This window comes from Salmo salar, chromosome 15, assembly GCF_965601325.2.
Source record: "Salmo salar chromosome 15, fSalSal1, whole genome shotgun sequence".
In the NCBI taxonomy this organism is placed as follows: domain Eukaryota; kingdom Metazoa; phylum Chordata; class Actinopteri; order Salmoniformes; family Salmonidae; genus Salmo; species Salmo salar.
This window is the reverse complement of record NC_138305.1, coordinates 32,364,749-32,384,329: the sequence shown is the minus strand read 5'-3', so window position 1 is coordinate 32,384,329 and position 19,581 is coordinate 32,364,749. Positions and strand designations below refer to the sequence as shown.

Genomic DNA, 19,581 nt, shown 5'->3' with positions numbered 1-19,581 from the left:
CAGTACATTATGAGTAGCCTTCGGAACGCGCTAACAAGAAGGAGCTATTGGGACATAAATTATTAACTTTTTCGAACAAAACTAAATTTTTTGTGGACCTGGGATTCCTGCCTTCTGATGAAGATAATCAAAGGGAATATTTACAATAGTATATTTGATTTTAGATGGTTCCAAGATGGCGCTAATCTGTATCGCCTAGCCTATTTTTCTGAGCATACCACCTCGTTTATTGCAATGTGTGATTTCCCAGAAAAGTTATTTTTAAATCTGGCAATGCGGTTGCATTCACGAGATGTTAATCTATAATTCTTTGAATGACAATATTAAATTTTAACAATGTTTTCGAATAGTAATTTTGTAAATTGTAGCGCTGATTCACCGGAAGCATTTGAGGGAAAATATTTTCTGAACGTCATGCGCCGATGTAAAATGCTCTTTTGATATATAAATATGAACTTTATCGAACAAAAAATGCATGTATTGTGTAACATGATGTCCTAGGAGTGTCATCTGATGAAGATTGTCAAAGGTTAGTGCTGCATTTAGCTGTGTTTTGGGTATTTGTGATGCATGCTAGTTGCTTTGAAAATGGCAGTGTGATTTTTTTTGGGCTGGGTACTCTCCTAACATAATCTAATGTTTTGATTTTGCTGTAAAGCCTTTTTGAAATCGGACAACGTGGTTCGATTCAGGAGAGATGTATCTATAAAATTGTGTAAAATAGTCATATGTTTGAGAAATTGAAGTTATAGCATTTATGAGGTATTTGTATTTCGTGCGACGCGATTCCACTGGCTGTTGACTAGGGTGGGACGCAAGTGTCCCAGGTTCCCAGACAGGTTAAGAAGCAGTGCGGCTTGGTTGGGTTGTGTTTCGGAGGACGCATGGCTCTCGACTTTCTCCTCTCCCGAGTCCGTGCGGGAGTTGTAGCGATGAGACAAGACAGTAACACTAACAATTGGATACCACGAAATTGGGGAGAAAAAGGGGGTAAGAAAAAGATAGAACTGCTAAAGGGGGAGGAGTTGCAATCTACTGCAGAGATAGCCTGCAAAGTTCTGTCATACTTTCCAGGTCTATGCCAAAACAGTTCAAGCTTCTAATTTTAAAAATGAATCTCTCCAGAAATAAGTATTTCACTGTTGCCGCCTGTTATAGACCGCCCTCAGCTTCCAGCTGTGCCCTGGACACCATATGTGAATTGATTGCCCCCCATCTATCTTCAGAGTTCGTTCTGTTAGATGACCTAAACTGAGAAATTCTTAACACCCCAGCAGTCCTACAATCTAAACTAGATGCCCTCAATCTCACACAAATTATCAAGGAAACCACCAGGTACAACCCTAAATCCGTAAACATGGGCACCCTCATAGATATTATCCTGACCAACTTGCCCTCACAAATACACCTCTGCTGTTTTCAATCAGGATCTCAGCAATCACTGCCTCATTGCCTGCATCCGCTATGGATCCGCGGTCAAACGACCACCCCTCATCACTGTCAAACGCTCCCTAAAACACTTCTGCGAGCAGGCCTTTCTAATCGACTTGGCCCAGGTATCCTGGAAGGATATTGACCTCATCCCGTCAGTCGAGGATGCCGGGTCGTTCATTAAAAGTAATTTCCTATCCATCTTAAATAAGCATGCCCCTTTCAAAAAATGTAGAACTAAGAACAGATATAGCCCTTGGTTCACTCCAGACCTGACTGCCCTCGACCAGCACAAAAACATCCTGTGGCTGACTGCAATAGCATTGAATAGTCCCCGTGATATGCAACTGGTCAGGGAAGTCAGGAACCAATACACACAGTCAGTCAGGAAAGCAAAGTCTAGCTTTTTCAAACAGAAATTTGTATCCTGTAGCTCTAACTCCAAAAAGTTTTGAGACACGGTAAAGTCCATGGAGAACAAGAGCATCTCCTCCCAGCTGCCCACTGCACTGAGGCTAGGCGACACGGTCACCACCGGATAAATCCATGATAATTGAGAATTTCAATAAGCATTTCTCTACGGCTGGCCATGCTTTCCTCCTGGCTACCCCAACCCCGGCCAACAGCTCCACACCCCTCGCAGCTACTTGCCCGAGCCTCCCCAGCTTCTCCTTCACCCAAATCGCAGATGTTCTGAAAGAGCTGCAAAACCTGGACCCGTACATATCAGCTGGGCTATACAATCTGGACACGCTCTTTTTAAAATTATCTGCCGTCATTGTTGCAACCACTATTACCAGTCTATTCAACCTCTCTTTAATTTTGTCCGAGATCCCAAAAGATTGGAAACCTGCCGCGATCATCCCCCTCTTCAAAGGGGGTGACACTCTAGACCCAAACTGTTACAGACCTATATCCATCCTGCCCTGCCTTTCTAAAGTCTTTGAAAGCCAAGTTAATAAACAGATCACTGACCATTTCGAATCCCACCGTACCTTCTCCGCTGTGCAATCCGTTTTCCGAGCTGGTCACGGGTGCACCTCAGCCACGCTCAAGGTACTAAACGATATCATAACCGCCATCGATAAAAGACAGTACTGTGCAGTCGTCTTCAGCGACCTGGCCAAGGCTTTCGACTCGGTCAATCACCGTATTCTTATTGGCAGACTCAATAGCCTTGGTTTCTCAAATGACTGCCTCACCAACTACTTCGCAGACAGTTCAGTGTGTCAAATCGGAGGGCCTGTTGTCCGGAGCTCTGGCAGTCTCTATGGGGGTACCACAGGGTTCAATTCTCGGGCCGACTCTTTCCTCTGTATATATCAACGATGCCGCTCTTGCTGAGGGTGATTCTCTGATCCACCTCTACGCAGACAACACCATTCTGAATACATCTGGCCCTTCTTTGGACACTGTTAACTAACCTCCAAACAAGCTTCAATGCCATACAACTCTCCTTCCGTGGCCTCCAACTGCTCTTAAACGCTAGTGAAACCAAATGCATGCTTTTCAACCGTTCGCTGCCCGCACCCGCCCGCCCGACTAGCATCACTACTTTGGACGGTTCTGACCTAGAATATGTGTAGAACTACAAATACCTAGGTGTCTGGCTAGACTGTAAACTCTCCTTCCAGACTCATATCAAACATCTCCAATCCAAAATCAAATCTAATCTAGAATCGGCTTTCTACTTCGCAACAAAGCCTCCTTCACTCACGCCGCCAAACATACCCTCGTACAACTGATGATCCTACCGATCCTCGACTTCGGCGATGTGATCTACAAAATAGCTTCCAATACTCTACTCAGCAAATTAGATGCAATCTATCACAGTGTCATCCGTTTTGTTACCAAAGCACCTTATACCACCCACCACTGCCACCTATATGCTCTAGCCGGCAGGCCCTCGCTACAAATTCGTCGCCAGACCCACTGGCTCCAGGTCATCTATAAATCTATGCTAGGTAAAGCTCCGCCTTACCTCAGCTCACTGGTCACGATAACAACACCCACCCGTAGCATGCGCTCCAGCTGGTATATCACTGGTCATCCCCAAATCCAGCACCTCCTTTGGCCGCCTTTCCTTCCAGTTCTCTGCTGCCACTGACTGGAACGAATTGCAGAAATTGCTGAAGCTGGAGACATACATTTCTGTCACTAACTTTAAACATGAGCTATCTGAGCAGCTAACCGATCGCTGCAGTTGTACATAGTCCATCTGTAAATAGCCCACCCAATCCACCGACCTCATCCCCATATTGTTTTTATTTCTTTTTCTGCTCTTTTGAACACCAATATCACTACTTGCACATTATCATCTGCTCATCTATCACTCCAGAGTGAATCTGCTAAATTGTAATTACTTTGCACACGTGTGTGTGTGTGTGTATATATATATATACACACACACACACACACACACACACACATACACACACTTTTTCTATTTTGTTATTGACTGTACGCTCGTTTATTCCATGTGTAACTCTGTTGTTGTTTGTGTCGCACTGCTTTGCTTTATCTTGGCCAGGTCGCAGTTGTAAATGAGAACTTCTTCTCAACTAGCTTACCTGGTTAAATAAATAAAATATATACAGTGCCTTCGGAAACTATTCAGACCCCTTGACTTTTTCCACTTTGTTAGGTTACAGCCTTATTTGAAAAAGTATTACATTGTTTCCCCCCCCCCCCCCCCCCCATCACAACACACAATACCCCATAATGACAATGCAAAAACTGCTTGACATTTTTGGTCATTTATTATACATAAAAAAACTGAAATATAACATTTACATAAGTATTCAGACCCCCTTTACTCAGTACTTTGTTGAAGCACATTTGGCAGCGATTATAGCCTCGAGTATTCTTGGGTATGACGCTACAAGCTTGGCATACCTGTATTTGGGGAGTTTCTCCCATTCTTCTCTACAGATCCTCTCAAGCTCGGTCAGGTTGGATGGGGAGCGTTATTGCACAAATATTTTCAGGCCTCTCCAGAGATGTTCGATCGGGTTCAAGTCCTGACTTGGGCTGGGACACTCAAGGACATTCAAACATTTGTCCTGAAGCCACTCCTGTGTTGTCTTGGCTGTGTGCTTAGGGTCGTTGTCCTGTTGGAAGGTGAAGTGTCGCCCCAGTCTGAGGTCCTGAGCACTCTGGAGCAGGTTTTCATCAAGGATCTCTGTACTTTGCTCAGTTCATCTTTGCCTGGATCCTGACTAGTCTCCCAGTCCCTGCCGCTGAAAAACATCCCCACAGCATGCTGCCACCACCAAGCATCACCGTAGGGATGGTGCCAGGTTTCCTCCAGACGTGATGCTTGGCATTTAGGCCAAAGAGTTTAATCTTGGTTTCATCAGACCAGAGAATCTTGTTTCTCATGGTCTGAGAGTCCTTTAGGTGCCTTTTGGCAAACTCCAAGCGGGCTGTCATGTGCCTTTTACTGAGGAGTGGCTTCTGTCTGACCATTCTACCATAAAGGCCTGATTGGTGGAGTACTGCAGAGATGGTTGTCCTTCTGGAAGGTTCTCCTATCGCCACAGAGGAACTCTAGAGCTCTGTCAGAGTGATCGTCGGGTTCTTGCTCACCTCCCTGACCAAGGCCCTTCTCCCCCGATTGCTCAGTTTGACCAGCTCTAGGAAGACTCTTGGTGGTTCCAAACTTGGTTCCAAACTTCTTCCAGGTTAAAACCTCTTGAGGATACCGTAGGATAGGGGGCGCCACAGCGCATTTTGAAAAAAAATCGTTCCCATTTTCAACGGCCTACTAATCAAACTCAGAAGATAGGGCATGCATATACTTATTATATATGGATAGAAAACACTCTAAAGTTTCTAAAACTGTTTGAATGGTGTCTGTGAGTATAACAGAACTCAAATGGCAGTCAAAACCCCGAGACCGATTGAAACAGGAAGTGGAATTCTGAATTGTGGACTCGACTTCTCATCTTTCCTTATTAATCACACCGTTAACAATGGTTCATTGAGCACTTCCTATTGCTTCCACTAGATGTCGCCAGTCCTTTCACAGTGGTTTGAGCCTTATAGAGTCAAAACTCAGTGAATGACACGAGTTTGAAATTGGTCACAGGGGATGGGCCATCACCATTATGACGCCGGCGGCCATGTCTGCCCCCACCTTTGGATACGGTTTTAAAGGCCATGACATCATCCCCCTCGAATCTTATTGGCTCTCTTGGTGTTAGAGGCCCTGAAGATTTATTTTATACAACGTTTGACATGTTTGAACGAACCTACATGCGCGAGCATTGCATTTATTCTGAACTTCAGACCTGAGCTTGGAGAGAGCCATAGGACGCGCTACCAACATCAGGCTAATGGAACGTGAAGTATGGACTTTTTGACCAAAAATACATCTGTTGTGGACCTGGGATGCTTTCTGATGAAGACAACTAAAGGTAGGCGATTATTGACAATATTATACAAGATGAGATGTGACATGCGATTCTTTCCAAGATGGCTAATTTTCTGAGTATCGCATCTCCTTTTATCGCAAAGTGTGATTACCCAGTAAAGTTAATTTAAAATCTGGTATGACGGGTGTTCTCAAGAGATATTCATCTATAAATGTTAGATTGACAATATACATTTAAAAAATCGTTATAGGATAGTAATTTAGGGAAATGTAGCATTGTTTACCGGGACGCTTTTGAGGGGAAATTATGTAGTCAACCTCAGACAGAGATGTAAAATGCTGTTTTTATATATAAATATGACCTTTATTGAACAAAAGAATGCATGCATTGTATAACATGATGTCCTAGGGGTGCCATCTGATGAAGTTTGTAAAAGGTTAGTGCTGCATTTAGCTGTTTTTTGATTATATGTGATGCAAGTGGTTGGTCGGAAAATGGCTATGAAGCTGCTTTTTACGATGGACTCATCTAATATAATCTAATGATTTGCTTTTCCTGTAAAACCTTTTTGAAATCGGACGACGTGGGTCGATTCAGGAGAGGTGTATCTATAAAAAAAAAATATATATATATATTTTTTTTTAAATTATGATTTTTTTTAATGCTAATTGGCGATATGATTTTTCGCTGGATTTTGATCCCGCTAACGGGATCAGACGCTGAAGAGGTTTAAGAATGATGGAGGCCACTGTGTTCTTGGGGACCTTCAAATGCAGCAGAAATGCTTTGGTACCCTTCCCCAGATCTGTGCCTCGACACAATCCTGTCTCTGAGCTCAACGGACAAATCCTTTGATCTCATAGCTTGGTTTTTGCTCTGACATGCACTGTCAACTGTGGGACCTTATATAGACAGGTGTGTGCCTTTCCAAATCATGTCCAAACAATTGAATTTACCACAGGTGGACTGCACTCAAGTTGTAGAAACATCAAGGATGATCAATGGAAACATGATGAATCTGAGCTCAATTCCCAGTCTCATAGCAAAGGGTTTGAATACTTATGTAAATAAGGCTTTTCTGTTTTTTGCTTTTAATAAATGTGTTAATTTCTAAAAACCTGTTTTTGCTTTGTCATTATGGGGTATTGTGTGTAGATGGATGAGAACATTGTTTTATTTAATGAATTTTAGAATAAGGCACGTATCAAAATGTGGAAAAAGTGAAGGGGTCTGAATACTTTCCGAAGGCACTGTAACTAGCTAGCAAGATGACAAACAATCTCACCTTCCATCATCACATAGATACATTTTTAGCTAGCAGGCTAACATTAGCTAAATGGTTAATGTGCTAGCTAGGTAAAGTAAAAGACACTGCATTTTTTATTTTATCTTTATTTAACTAGGCAAGTCAGTTAAGAACAAATTCTTATTTACAATGACGGCCTAGGAACAGTGGGTTAACTGCCTTGTTCAGGGGCAGAACGACAGATTTTTACCTTGTCAGCTCGGGGATTCGATCTAGCAACCTTTCGGTTACTGGCCAATGCTCTAACCATTAGGCTACCTGCCGCCCCTCATTGACTCTCGGCAGCCGGCTACGGGCAGCTGCTTCATGGAAATCCATTGAGATTTAATCATAATATTACTACAGTGGCCAGATAGCTAGCTTGGTAAAGCATTTAGTATTGTTTGCAATGTGCTGCACTTACCACCCCATTTGTTTCATATAAAGTCTGCGCGACTGCCTGTTAACAAGCTAGCATTAGCTAGCTAACTAATAAGCTAGGGCACATTATCAAAGCTAACAAAAAAAAACTATTTGAGCACAAAACTCCTTAGCTATATGTAAAAAAGATGTAAAGACTTGTTCTAGAAAAAATAAATGCATTATGCAGCTTTATAGTTTTATAATTCTGATGAAAAGGTGGGTGGTTTAGACCGGAAAAAGTGCCCTCTTCCTTTTTCTTGTCATTCTTGTCATCTCCCCCAAGTAGAGGTTGAAGTGCTCTCTGATTTGCAGCAGGTACGTCTTTTGTTCTAGCAAGAGAAGGAAAGGTCTCTGTGGTAGTACCTATCGGCAGTCAGATTCTCTGTGCGTTTCATGCTTTAGGATTTGACCCTTCAAGTTTTATCGCTATCACATTTCCCTCACAAACCTCCTTCCAGGCCTGTCTGTACATTTTGACTGAATGCAAGATGAATATATAAAACAAATACAGGGACAAGCAGACTTGTAAACTTACTCAGGAGACACACATCTCATTGAAATGTATTCCTGCTTGTTTTCCTCACAAACGATGAGTGCCAGCGACTACACCAAAACAAGCGTAAACAAACAGGAAATAGTACTGTGTGGTCAGGGTGGGTTATCTCCATGCTCAATGCCAGGATGTGCTTTCAGCTTCCTGAGGTGTGGTGCCCTGCAGCGGGGGCCAGCATGACTCACTTTTAGGCCTTCTACAGAGACTTGTTCAGTAAGGCACAGCATAGCAAAACATTAGCAAAACATTTTGCGGTCTTATTGGACAAGTTCAGATAGCAGTGCATCCCAGTTTCACTTTTCAACAAAAGGTTGTCAGCCAACTAGCGTAGACACTAGCCTGTTTTGGTATCATCCAGTGCCCTCATATCACTAAGTTGAATCAGCTGATAGCCTACCGCTCTTGTGATTTAAAGGGATAGTTTGAGATTTTGGCAGAGTCAGATGAACTCATGGATACGATTTATAGGTCTCTGCGTGCAGTTTGAAGGAAGTTTAATTTCTAACTATCTTTTTAAAATCACAAGAGCGGTAAGCTATCAGTTGGGTAAACTTAGTGATATGAGGGCACTGGACGATACAAAAACAGGTTAGTGTTTAGGCTAGTTGGGTGAAAACGTTTTGATAAAGAATGAAACTGGGATGTACTGCTATCTGAACTTGTCCAATAAGAACAACGATTTTAGTGTTCTGTTGTGAAATGTTTTGCTATGCTGTGCCTTATTGAAAAGGACCCAGCTCTGTAGGGCTAACAATGAGGCATGCTGGTCCCCAAACAATGACTGAAAGTCTAAGGGATCAGCTAGCATTGGCTTAATTGCCAAAATCCCAACCTATTCCTTTAACTAAGTGAGGCGGATTGAGGGATAATTGATTAATTGATCACAATAAACATGTATTATCATTGTAAAAAAACAACTTCATTTAGGAATGGTTGAATAAGAGAGGCTTAGCATAGTTGGAATAGCAACAAGCCTATAGTGTAAAATACAATGCCCATATTTGGATCCATGACAGTCCTAGATTACGATCTAGTGAGCTCACACTATTGGTCTATTGTGAGGGTTTCAATTGGCCTTCCTCTCACGGTGACTCATGACAACCCAAAATAACAACACAATTATTCCCTTAAGCAGGTACTTTTGGATGTGTCCTCATTTTCACAAAAGACCATTAGGTTGCGTCACTCTCAAATAGCCTAATGTGGTTTCTTCTCCGCATCTCCATCATCAGCAGTTACACAATGATTGAAACCTATAGTGGATGCCTAGCATGCTACCACTTAGCACCGCATTGATTCAGAGGGGTTGGGGTTAAATGCGGAAGACATATTTCCGTTGAATACATTCAGTTGGACAACTGACTAGGTATCCCCCTTTCCCTTATTAAGCTTCCTTCAAAGTTGCTAACTGACTCTGGGGAAGTAGATAAATGGCTTCATTGCAAAAATCCTGACGTGTCCCTTTAAAATGGAAGAAGATTTATAGGCATATCCATTCAATAGCTTCCTCTGATATACTTTCTGGTAGCTTCCATTATCATGTAGCTACTAAGGTCATACACTATATCATCATATGTGCTGGGTGTACCACAACAAACTGCCAATCCCTCTACTTGCAGTATGCTGATGTTGTGGATAAAGTATGGGTTTGTTATCAGTGTCTGGGCAGCACATGACACTTTTTGAATTACAACCAACCTCAACCAACCACTCAAGAGTAGATCCTCTGGGGACTCTATGTAGAAGTGCTGATCTAGGATCAGGTCTTATTCAACAGCTAATCTGTTTCTTCCGTAATCTGCCTACACATAATCTGTTTATTCAAAACCTGTTAAATCCGCTCATGGGAGTTATGGGGGGGGGGTTGAATCCAAAACGGAGGTGTATTCCTAAACCATTTCCTCAAGTAAAGCGTCACATCTGTGAACTGAAATAGACATGGAATGATGGGAATGGATAGTGAGTACATGTTCATCTAGAAAAACATGTTCATCCAGTCTAGACATTTTTCTGTGAATTATTTTAAAGCGCTTCATTGGTTAGCAAATGAAGTGTGCCAACAACAAACAAAAAAATGCCTGACTGTATTATAGGTAAATTATAGTCGAGACGTTATAGAGGCCTACTGAGCATGTTTTTTATGATCCAAAACCCTGAAAATACCATAGATTCAGGGCATTAGGCCACTGCCTGAGGCTAAGGGGTGTGTGCTGAGGTTAAATCAAATGAATGCACTGATAACACGCTAGAACAAAAACCTAGGGACTCCCCTATCGCCTGACAACAGCTAACAATGAGCTGCATCCACACAAGGTTGCTTTCTGAGAGATTGGCGGTGCATTCCTTGATAGGTCAAGTTCTAAAATGGCCGCCAGCCAGGTGGTCACAAGGGGCTTGTCCAAGCAGAGGAGGTTGCTAGCTGTCAGGGAGACAAACATGGGTGGTTGCTCACCTCTTGTACTTTAACACCTGAGCCTACTACAGGGTGATTTAGCAAATAGGCCTACTCTTGGATCCAGATTTTCAGATCTGTGTCCCATACATCTGATGCAACGAAGTGCAATCTTCCCTCTAGTATGAGGGGAGAGCAAGATGATGGGAACCTTATTTCTTCAGGCTCTGTTCAATCTAAATCACTATAGTTGTATCGGTTGATAGCAAAACATTTGTGACGGTTGTGTACTGTATTGGACTAAAGTATTGACATGTGCTTTACACACCCACAAGATGTTATAAGAGTGAATTAACCCTGGGGGCAAAATCCCTGAATAGCCAAGATAAAGAGGAAAAATGTCCACCATCATCTAATAGATTAGTTGGACGTTTGACTGATCAGCTACTCATAGATGGCCGATATGCTACTGCAAATCCATGCTGCTCCTCTCTGACAGTTGTGTTGTCCTGTTGTTAAAAACTTACCAGTAAAATCTCCAAGTTTAATGCCGACTTCGGGTCTCTGATCAGCGATTCCAACTTTTTCAGCCGGGTGTCCAGCCTCTTCTCCGCTCCGGACGACATGATGGCAATTTCGTCAGTCCAGGTCCGACAATGGCATGTGACGGTAACTTTAAATGTCACAACAACTTGGTCAATACCTGCGGTGTCCCTTTAACACCGTAGGGCAGCGCTCGCTATTTTGCTGCTGGTTGGCTGAACGATAAACTGATAACTAAGCTGAACAAGCGTTGTTTTGACGGTATGAATTGGTTAATAATTTATTGCCAGAGTTTTCGCTGCATATTATTCGACATTAAAGAGCGTCTTCCTACTCAAATGCCGACAGAATCTCCCAGTTAAAACGGACTCATCCAGATCCCAGGTTAGGCGCGCTGTTCCAAATCGTCGGATCTCAAACTCCTGAACTCCGCTAGCATGACTCGTGGATTTTGTCGCTGTAAATGTCAAGTTTCTTCATTGAAATAGGCTCACCGAGAACTTCTATTCGGTGTCTTCACCCGTCACATACATTCAGTCCTCTGAACAACCCAGAACATCGTTACCCACAAGCACTCAGTGAAACATGAATTCCTCTCCTCTTATCTCATTGATCTCTTTTACAGTCGCAGCCCGAGCTCGCCACAACTTCCAGTATTTTTGGAATGCTGATGTCGCCATGTAACTAGCCTGTGTCTTCTCTGACGAACCTATACATAGCCGATGACACATTTGCGGTGCAAACGAATTATTATAGTCACTGTCTTATTGGTGACTATAATAATAGTCTTTAGTAGCTATTGGCTTTAGACTACTGGATCAGCTCGTTCTCATAAAGACCCGAGGTAAAGTTGGTTTTATATTCACACATTCGGACATTCAACAGACATTCGCCAAAAAACATTTACAAATGTAAAAATCAATAACTAATTCACCGTTTGTCATAGAATCATCAAACTAGATATGATTTATTATATAAATGTCTATCATACTTTTCCAACATTTGTTTTGAATACAAATTTCAGTTTTGATTTGATAGAAATACATACAATCTATCAACTGCAATTTCAAGCTGTATAAATCATTAACTAATTCACCGTTTGTCACAGAAACATCAAACTAGGTATGATTTATTCTATAAATGTCTAGCATACTTTTACAACCTTTGTTTTGGGAAAAATTCCAGTTTTGACTTGATAGAAATACATAACCTTTATGGATTTGGTATACAGTTGAAGTCAGAAGTTTACATACACATAGTTTGGAGTCATTAAACTCGTTTTTCAACCCCTCCACAAATTTCTTGTTAACAAACTATAGTTTTGGCAAGTCGGTAAGGACATCTACTTTGTGCATGACACAAGTAATTTTTCCAACAATTGTTTACAGACAGATTATTTCACTTATAATTCACTGTATCACAATTCCAGTGGGTCAGAAGATTACATACACTTTAAAAAAAAATACAAATAATTTCACCTTTATTTAACCAGGTAGGCTAGTTGAGAACAAGTTCTCATTTACAACTGCGACCTGGCCAAGATAAAGCAAAACAGTTCGGCACCAGTGGCGGTTCTAGACCATTTCAACTGGGGGGGGGGGGGGGGGGGGCAAGCTGGGGCCAGTTGTACAGTTAGAGGGGCCAGTTACATTAGACGTTATTGTTGTGTTTACATTTTCACATTTACGTCATTTAGCAGACGCTCTTATCCAGAGCGACTTACAAATTGGTGCATTCACCTTATGATATACAGTGGAACAACCACTTTACAATAGTACATCTATATCTTTTTTGGGGAGGAGGGTGGGCGGTTAGAAGGATTACATAATCCTATCCCAGGTATTCCTTAAAGAGGTGGGGTTTCAGGTGTCTCTGGAAGGTGGTGATTGACTCCGCTGTCCTGGCGTCGTGAGGGAGCTTGTTCCACCATTGGGGTGCCAGAGCAGCGAACAGTTTTGACTGGGCTGAGCGGGAACTGTGCTTCCGCAGAGGTAGGGAGGCGAGCAGGCCAGAGGTGGATGAACGCCACAATCCTGGTCGTTGTGGATCGCTTCTCTAAGTCCTGTCGTCTCTTCCCTCTGCCCGGTCTCCCTACGGCCCTACAAACTGCGGAGGCCCTGTTAACACACGTCTTCCGGCACTACGGGGTGCCTGAGGATATAGTGTCTGATCGAGGTCCCCTGTTCATTTCGAGAGTCTGGAGGGCGTTCATGGAACGTTTGGGGGTCTCGATCAGCCTCACCTCAGGTTTCCACCCCGAGAGTAATGGGCAGGTGGAGAGAGTGAACCAGGATGTGGGCAGGTTTCTGCGGTCCAGACAGGGTCTGGCTCTCGACCCGAAACCTGCCCCTCCGCCTGCCCTGCCGGAAGCTGGGCCCGCGGTTTGTGGGGCCATTCAAAGTCCTGAGGAGACTGAACGAGGTATATTACAGGTTACAGCTTCCCCCCGATTACCATATTAACCCCTCGTTCCATGTGTCTCCCCTCAGGTCGGTGGTGGCTGGTCCACTCCAGGAGTCTGCGGTGCGGGAGGTTCCTCCGCCCCCTCTGGACATCGAGGGGGCCCCGGCGTACTCCGTCCGTTCCATCCTGGATTCGAGGCGTCGGGCGAGGGGCCTTCAGTACCTCGGGGAGTGGGAGGGGTACGGTCCGGAGGAGAGGTGTTGGGTTCCGGTGGCTGATGTATTGGACCCTGAACTGCTGCGTGAGTTTCGCCGGCCGGATCGCCCTGCGCCTCACCCACCAGGTTGCCTGTTCACAAATCTCTGCTCTCCTGCACCTGACTTCGCTACCAGTATGCACACACCTGACATGTGCAGAAGATGAATGTGCAAGTAGAGATACTGGGGTGCAAAGGAGCACGATAAATAAATAAATACAGTATGGGGATGAGGTTGCTGGATGGGCTATTTACAGATGGGCTGTGTACAGGTGCAGTGATCTGTGGGCTGTTCTGACAGCTGGTGCTTAAAGCTAGTGAGGGAGATATGAGTCTCCAGCTTCAGTGATTTTTGCAGTTTGTTCCAGTCATTGGCAGCAGAGAACTGGAAGGAAAGGTTTGTGGGTGACCAGTGAGATATACCTGCTGGAGTGCGTGCTACAGGTGGGTGCTGCTATGGTGACCAGTGAGCTGAATTAAGGTGGGGCTTTACCTAGCAGAGACTTGTAGATGACCTGGAGCCAGTGGGTTTGGCGATGAGTATGAAGTGAGGGCCAGCCAACGAGAGCATACAGGTCGCAGTGGTGGGTTGTATATGGGGCTTTGGTGACAAAACGGATGGCACTGTGATAGACTGCATCCAATGTGTTGAGTAGAGTGTTGGAGGCTATTTTGTAAATGACATCGCCGAAGTCGAGGATCGGTAGGATAGTCAGTTTTACGAGGGTATGTTTGGCAGCATGAGTGAAGGATGCTTTTTTGCGAAATAGGACGCCGATTCTAGATTTAATTTTGGATTGGAGATGCTTAATGTGAGTCTGGAAGGAGAGTTTACAGTCTAACCAGACACCTAGGTATTTGTAGTTGTCCACATATTCTAAGTCAGAACCGTCCAGAGTAGTGATGCTGGACGGGCAGGCATGTGCGGGCAGCGATTGGTTGAAGAGCATGCATTTAGTTTTACTTGCATTTAAGAGCAGTTGGAGGCCACGGAAGGAGAGTTGTATGGCATTGAAGCTCGTCTGGAGGTTAGTTAACACAGTGTCCTAAGAAGGGCCAGAGTTATACAGAATGGTGTCGTCTGCATAGAGGTGTATCAGAGAATCACCAGCAGCTAGAGTGACATCATTGATGTATACAGAGAAGAGAGTTGGCCTGAGAATTGAACCCGTGGCACCCCCATTGAGACTGCCAGAGGTCCGGACAACAGGCCCTCCGATTTGACACACTGAACTCTATCAGAGAGGTAGTTGGTGAACCAGGCAAGGCAATCATTTGAGAAACCAAGGCTGTTGAGTCTGCCGATAAGAATGTGGTGATTGACAGAGTCGAAAGCCTTGGCCAGGTCGATGAATACGGCTGCACAGTACTGTCCTTCCGAAACATGCGTCCTCCGAAATAGGAGCCACCAAAGTCACGCTGCTTGCTTAACCCGGAAGCCAGCTGCTCCAATGTGTCGGAGGAAACATCGTTCGACTGAAGTCAGCTTGCAGGTACCTGGCCCGCCACAAGGAGTTGCTAGAGCGCGATGATCCAAGGAAAGCCCCACCATCCAAACCCTCACCTAACTGCCAATTGTGCGCCGCCCTATGAGACTTCCGGTCACGTCCATGACACAGCCTGAGATCAAACCCCAGGCTGTAGTGGCGTCTCTTATCGATGGCGGTTATGATATTGTTTAGGACCTTTAGCGTGGCTGAGGTGCACCCATGACCAGCTCTGAAACCAGATTGCATAGCGGATAAGGTACGGTGGGATTCGAAATGGTCGGTAATCTGTTTGTTAACTTGGCTTTTGAAGGACTTAGAAAGGCAGGGTAGGATAGATATAGGTCTGTAGCAGTTTGGGTCTAGAGTGTCTCCCCCTTTGAAGAGCGGGATGACCACAGTCAACGCTAAGTTGACTGTGCCTTTAAACTACTTGGAAAATTCCATAAAATTATGTCATGGCTTTAGAAGCTTCTGATAGGCTAATTGACATAATTTGAGTCAATTGGAGGTGTACCTGTGGATGTATTTCAAGGCTCACCTTCAAACTCAGTGCCTCTTTGCTTGACATCATGGGAAAATCAAAAGAAATCAGCCAAGACCTCAGAAAAAAATGGTAGACCTCCACAAGTCTGGTTCATCCTTGGGAGCAATTTCCAAACACCTGAAGGTACCACGTTCATCTGTACAGCCAGTAGTACGCAAGTATAAACACCATGGGACCACGCAGCTGTCATACCGCTCAGGAAGGAGATGCGTTCTGTCTCCTAGAGATGAACGTACTTTGGTGCAAAGAGTGCAAATCAATCCCACAACAACAGCAAAGGACCTTGTGAAGATTCTGGAGGAAACAAGTATAAAAGCATTTATATCCACAGTAAAACGAGTCCTATAACGAGATAACCCGAAAGGCCGCTCAGCAAGGAAGAAGCCACTGCTCCAAAACCGTCTATAAAAAGTTAGACTATGGTTTGCAACTGCACATGGGGACAAAGATCATACTTTTTGGAGAAATGTCCTCTGGTCTGATGAAACAAAAATAGAACTGTTTGGCCATAATGACCATCGTTATGTTTGGAGGAAAAAGGGGGAGGCTTGCAAGCCGAAGAACACCATCCCAACGGTGAAGCACGGGGGTGACAGCATCATGATGTGGGGGTGCTTTGCTGCAATAGGGACTGGTGCACTTTATACAGTAGATGGCATCATGAGGATGGAAAATTGTGTGGATATATTGAAGCAACATCTCAAGACATCAGTCAGGAAGTTAAAGCTTGATCGCAAATGGGTTTTCCAAATGGACAATGACACCAAGCATACTTCCAAAGTTGTGGCAAAATGGCTTAAGAACAACAAAGTCAAGGTCTTGGAGTGGCCATCACAAAGCCCTGACCTCATTCCTATAGAAAATGTGTGGGCAGAACTGAAAAAGGTTGTGGGAGCAAGGAGGCCTTCAAACCTGACTCAGTTACACCAGCTGTGTCAGGAGATATGGGCCAAAATTCACCCAACTTATTATGGGAAGCTTGTGGAAGGCTACCCAAAATGTTTTACCAAAGTTATACAATTTAAAGGCAATGCTACCAAATACTAATTGAGTGTATGTAAACGTTTGACCCACTGGGAATGTGATGAAAGAAATAAAAGCTGAAATAAATCATTCTCTCTACTATTGTTCTGACATTTCACATTCTTAAAATAAAGTGGTGATCCTAATTGACCGAAGACAGGGATTTTTTCCAGGATTAAATGTCAGGAATTGTGAAAAACTGAGTTTAAATGTATTTGGCTAAGGTGTATGTAAACTTCCCACTTCAACTGTATGTAGGAGCAATTTATTTTTCGGGAATAGGATGGCGAACCTAATAAAGTGGCAACTGAGTGTAGATATCACAAACAACCCCTTTTTAGCAGTGTCTGTCTGTTATATGTTTGATCAGTGGGTACAATGGTAAATCTGATCCACAAGGTCCTCATAGGCTCACATTGGCAGAATTATTTCGTCCAGAAGGGTTTTATAATGATCAATTAGCCTTTTAAAATGATAAACTTGGATTAGCTAACACAACGTGCCATTGCAACACAGGCGTGATGGTTGCTGATAATGGCCCTCTGTATGCATATGTAGATATTCCCCCAAAAATCTGACGTTTCCAGCTACAATAGTCATTTACAACATTAACATTGTCTACACTTTATGATCAATTTGATGTTACTTTCATGGACCAAAAAAATGTGCTTTTCTTTCAAAAACAGTGAGCCCAAACTTTTGAATGGTAGTGTATGTTGTGGTTCACTCTTAGTTTTCCTCATCTCCACTGTGGAAGGTTCATGTTAATCCATCCACCTGTCTTTTTTGTTAGTCAGGCCTGACCCCTTCGTCCCGTAGTTTTTTCCTGTAATTTAATTTGATATGACTGAAGATGCAGAATTTTATGCCAGGCCCCTTCTAATAGGGTACAACAGACTGGTTAGAACTTTGACCACATGCCCTCTATCAAATCAAAACTGGAATGTTTACTCAAAACAAAAGGTTGTAAAAGTATGCTAGACATTTATAGAATAAGTCATACGATGTTTCTGTGTCAAACAGCGAATTAGTTATTGATTTATATCGCTTTAAATGGCATCTTATAGATTGTATGTATTTATATCAATTCAAAACTGTAATGTTTACTCAAAACAAAGGTTGTAAAAGTATGCTAGACATTTATAGAATAAATCATATGAAGTTTGATGTTTCTGTGTCAAACAGTGAATTAGTTATTGATTTCAAATGAAATCAAATTTTATTTGTCACATACACATGGTTAGCAGATGTTAATGTGAGTGTAGCGAAATGCTTGTGCTTCTAGTTCCGACAATGCAGTAATATCGAACGAGTAATCTAACCTAACAATTTCACAACAACTACCTTATACACACAAGTGTAAAGGAATGAATAAGAATATGTACATTAAAAAAAATATATGAATGAGTGATGGAATAGAACGGCATAGGCAAGATGCAGTGGATGGTATAGAGTACAGTATATACATAGATGAGTAATGTAGGATATGTAAACATATAAAAGTGGCATTGTTTAAAGTGGCTAGTGATACATTACATCAAGATGCAGTAAATGGTATAGAGTACAGTATATACATATGAGATGAGTAATGTAGGTTATGTAAACATATAAAAGTGGCATTGTTTAAAGTGGCTAGTGATACATTACATCAAGATGGCAAGATGCAGTAGATGGTATAGAGTACAGTATGTACATATGAGATGAGTAATGTAGGGTATGTAAACATTATATGAAGTGGCATTGTTTAAAGTGGCTCGTGATACATTTATTACATCCATTTTTCCATTATTAAAGTGGCTGGAGTTGAGTCAGTATGTTGGCAGCAGCCACTTTATACCGCTTTAAATGGCGATCTTATAGATTTTATGTATTTCCATAAAATCCTAAATGTAATTTTTTTCCTCAAAACTAAAGGTTGTAAAAGTATGCTAGACATTTATAGAATAAATCATACCTTGTTTGATGTTTCTGTGAAAAACATTGAATTAGTTATTGATTTATACCGCTTTTAATGGCATTTTATAGATTGTATGTATTTCTATCAAATCAAAACTGTAATGTTTACTCAAAACAAAAGGTTGTAAAAGTATGCTATACATTTATAGAATAAATCATACCTAGTTTGATTCTTCTGTCAAAATCTGTGAAAAGGTTATTGATTTATATAGCTTTAAATGACATTTTATAGATTTTATGTATTTCTATCAAATCAGAACTAGAATGTTTACTCAAATAAAATGTTGTAAAAGTTTACTAGACATTTATAGAATAAATCATACCTAGTTTTATGTTTCTGTGACAAACTTTGAATTAGTTATTGATTTATACCGCTTTTAATGGCATTCTATAGATTTTATATACACTGCTCAAAAAAATAAAGGGAACACTTAAACAACACAATGTAACTCCAAGTCAATCACACTTCTGTGAAATCAAACTGTCCACTTACGAAGCAACACTAATTGACAATAAATTTCACATGCTGTTGTGCAAATGGAATAGACAACAGGTGGAAATTATAGGCAATTAGCAAGACACCCCCAATAAAGGAGTGGTTCTGCAGGTGGTGACCACAGACCACTTCTCAGTTCCTATGCTTCCTGGCTGATGTTTTGGTCACTTTTGAATGATGGCGGTGCTTTCACTCTAGTGGTAGCTTGAGACGGAGTCTACAACCCACACAAGTGGCTCAGGTAGTGCAGCTCATCCAGGATGGCACATCAATGCGAGCTGTGGCAAGAAGGTTTGCTGTGTCTGTCAGCGTAGTGTCCAGAGCATGGAGGCGCTACCAGGAGACAGGCCAGTACATCAGGAGACGTGGAGGAGGCCGTAGGAGGGCAAAAACCCAGCAGCAGGACCGCT

The 19,581-nt window shown here is 42.6% G+C and overlaps 1 protein-coding gene and 1 long non-coding RNA gene across 7 annotated transcripts in view; one reads left to right on the top strand and one right to left on the bottom strand.

The window, feature by feature from the left end:
• LOC106571171 (rho-associated protein kinase 2) overlaps positions 1–11,275 on the bottom strand; it is a 77,676-nt gene extending 66,401 nt beyond the window's left edge. For all 6 annotated transcript variants that reach the window (XR_001320866.3, XM_045695595.2, XM_014143923.3 and 3 more), the window contains exon 1: positions 10,988–11,275. Coding sequence is in view for 5 of the 6 variants with exons in the window: in XM_045695595.2 (XP_045551551.2) it covers positions 10,988–11,086 (99 nt within the window). In the remaining variant the exon portion in view is untranslated. The remainder of the gene's footprint in view (positions 1–10,987) is intronic.
• A 365-nt stretch (positions 11,276–11,640) lies between these two features.
• Positions 11,641–17,886, top strand: LOC145860867 (uncharacterized). Its single transcript, XR_014380600.1, has 2 exons — positions 11,641–11,847; positions 13,493–17,886. It is a non-coding gene; the product is annotated as an uncharacterized LOC145860867 (long non-coding RNA).
• Positions 17,887–19,581: the final 1,695 nt, after the last annotated feature.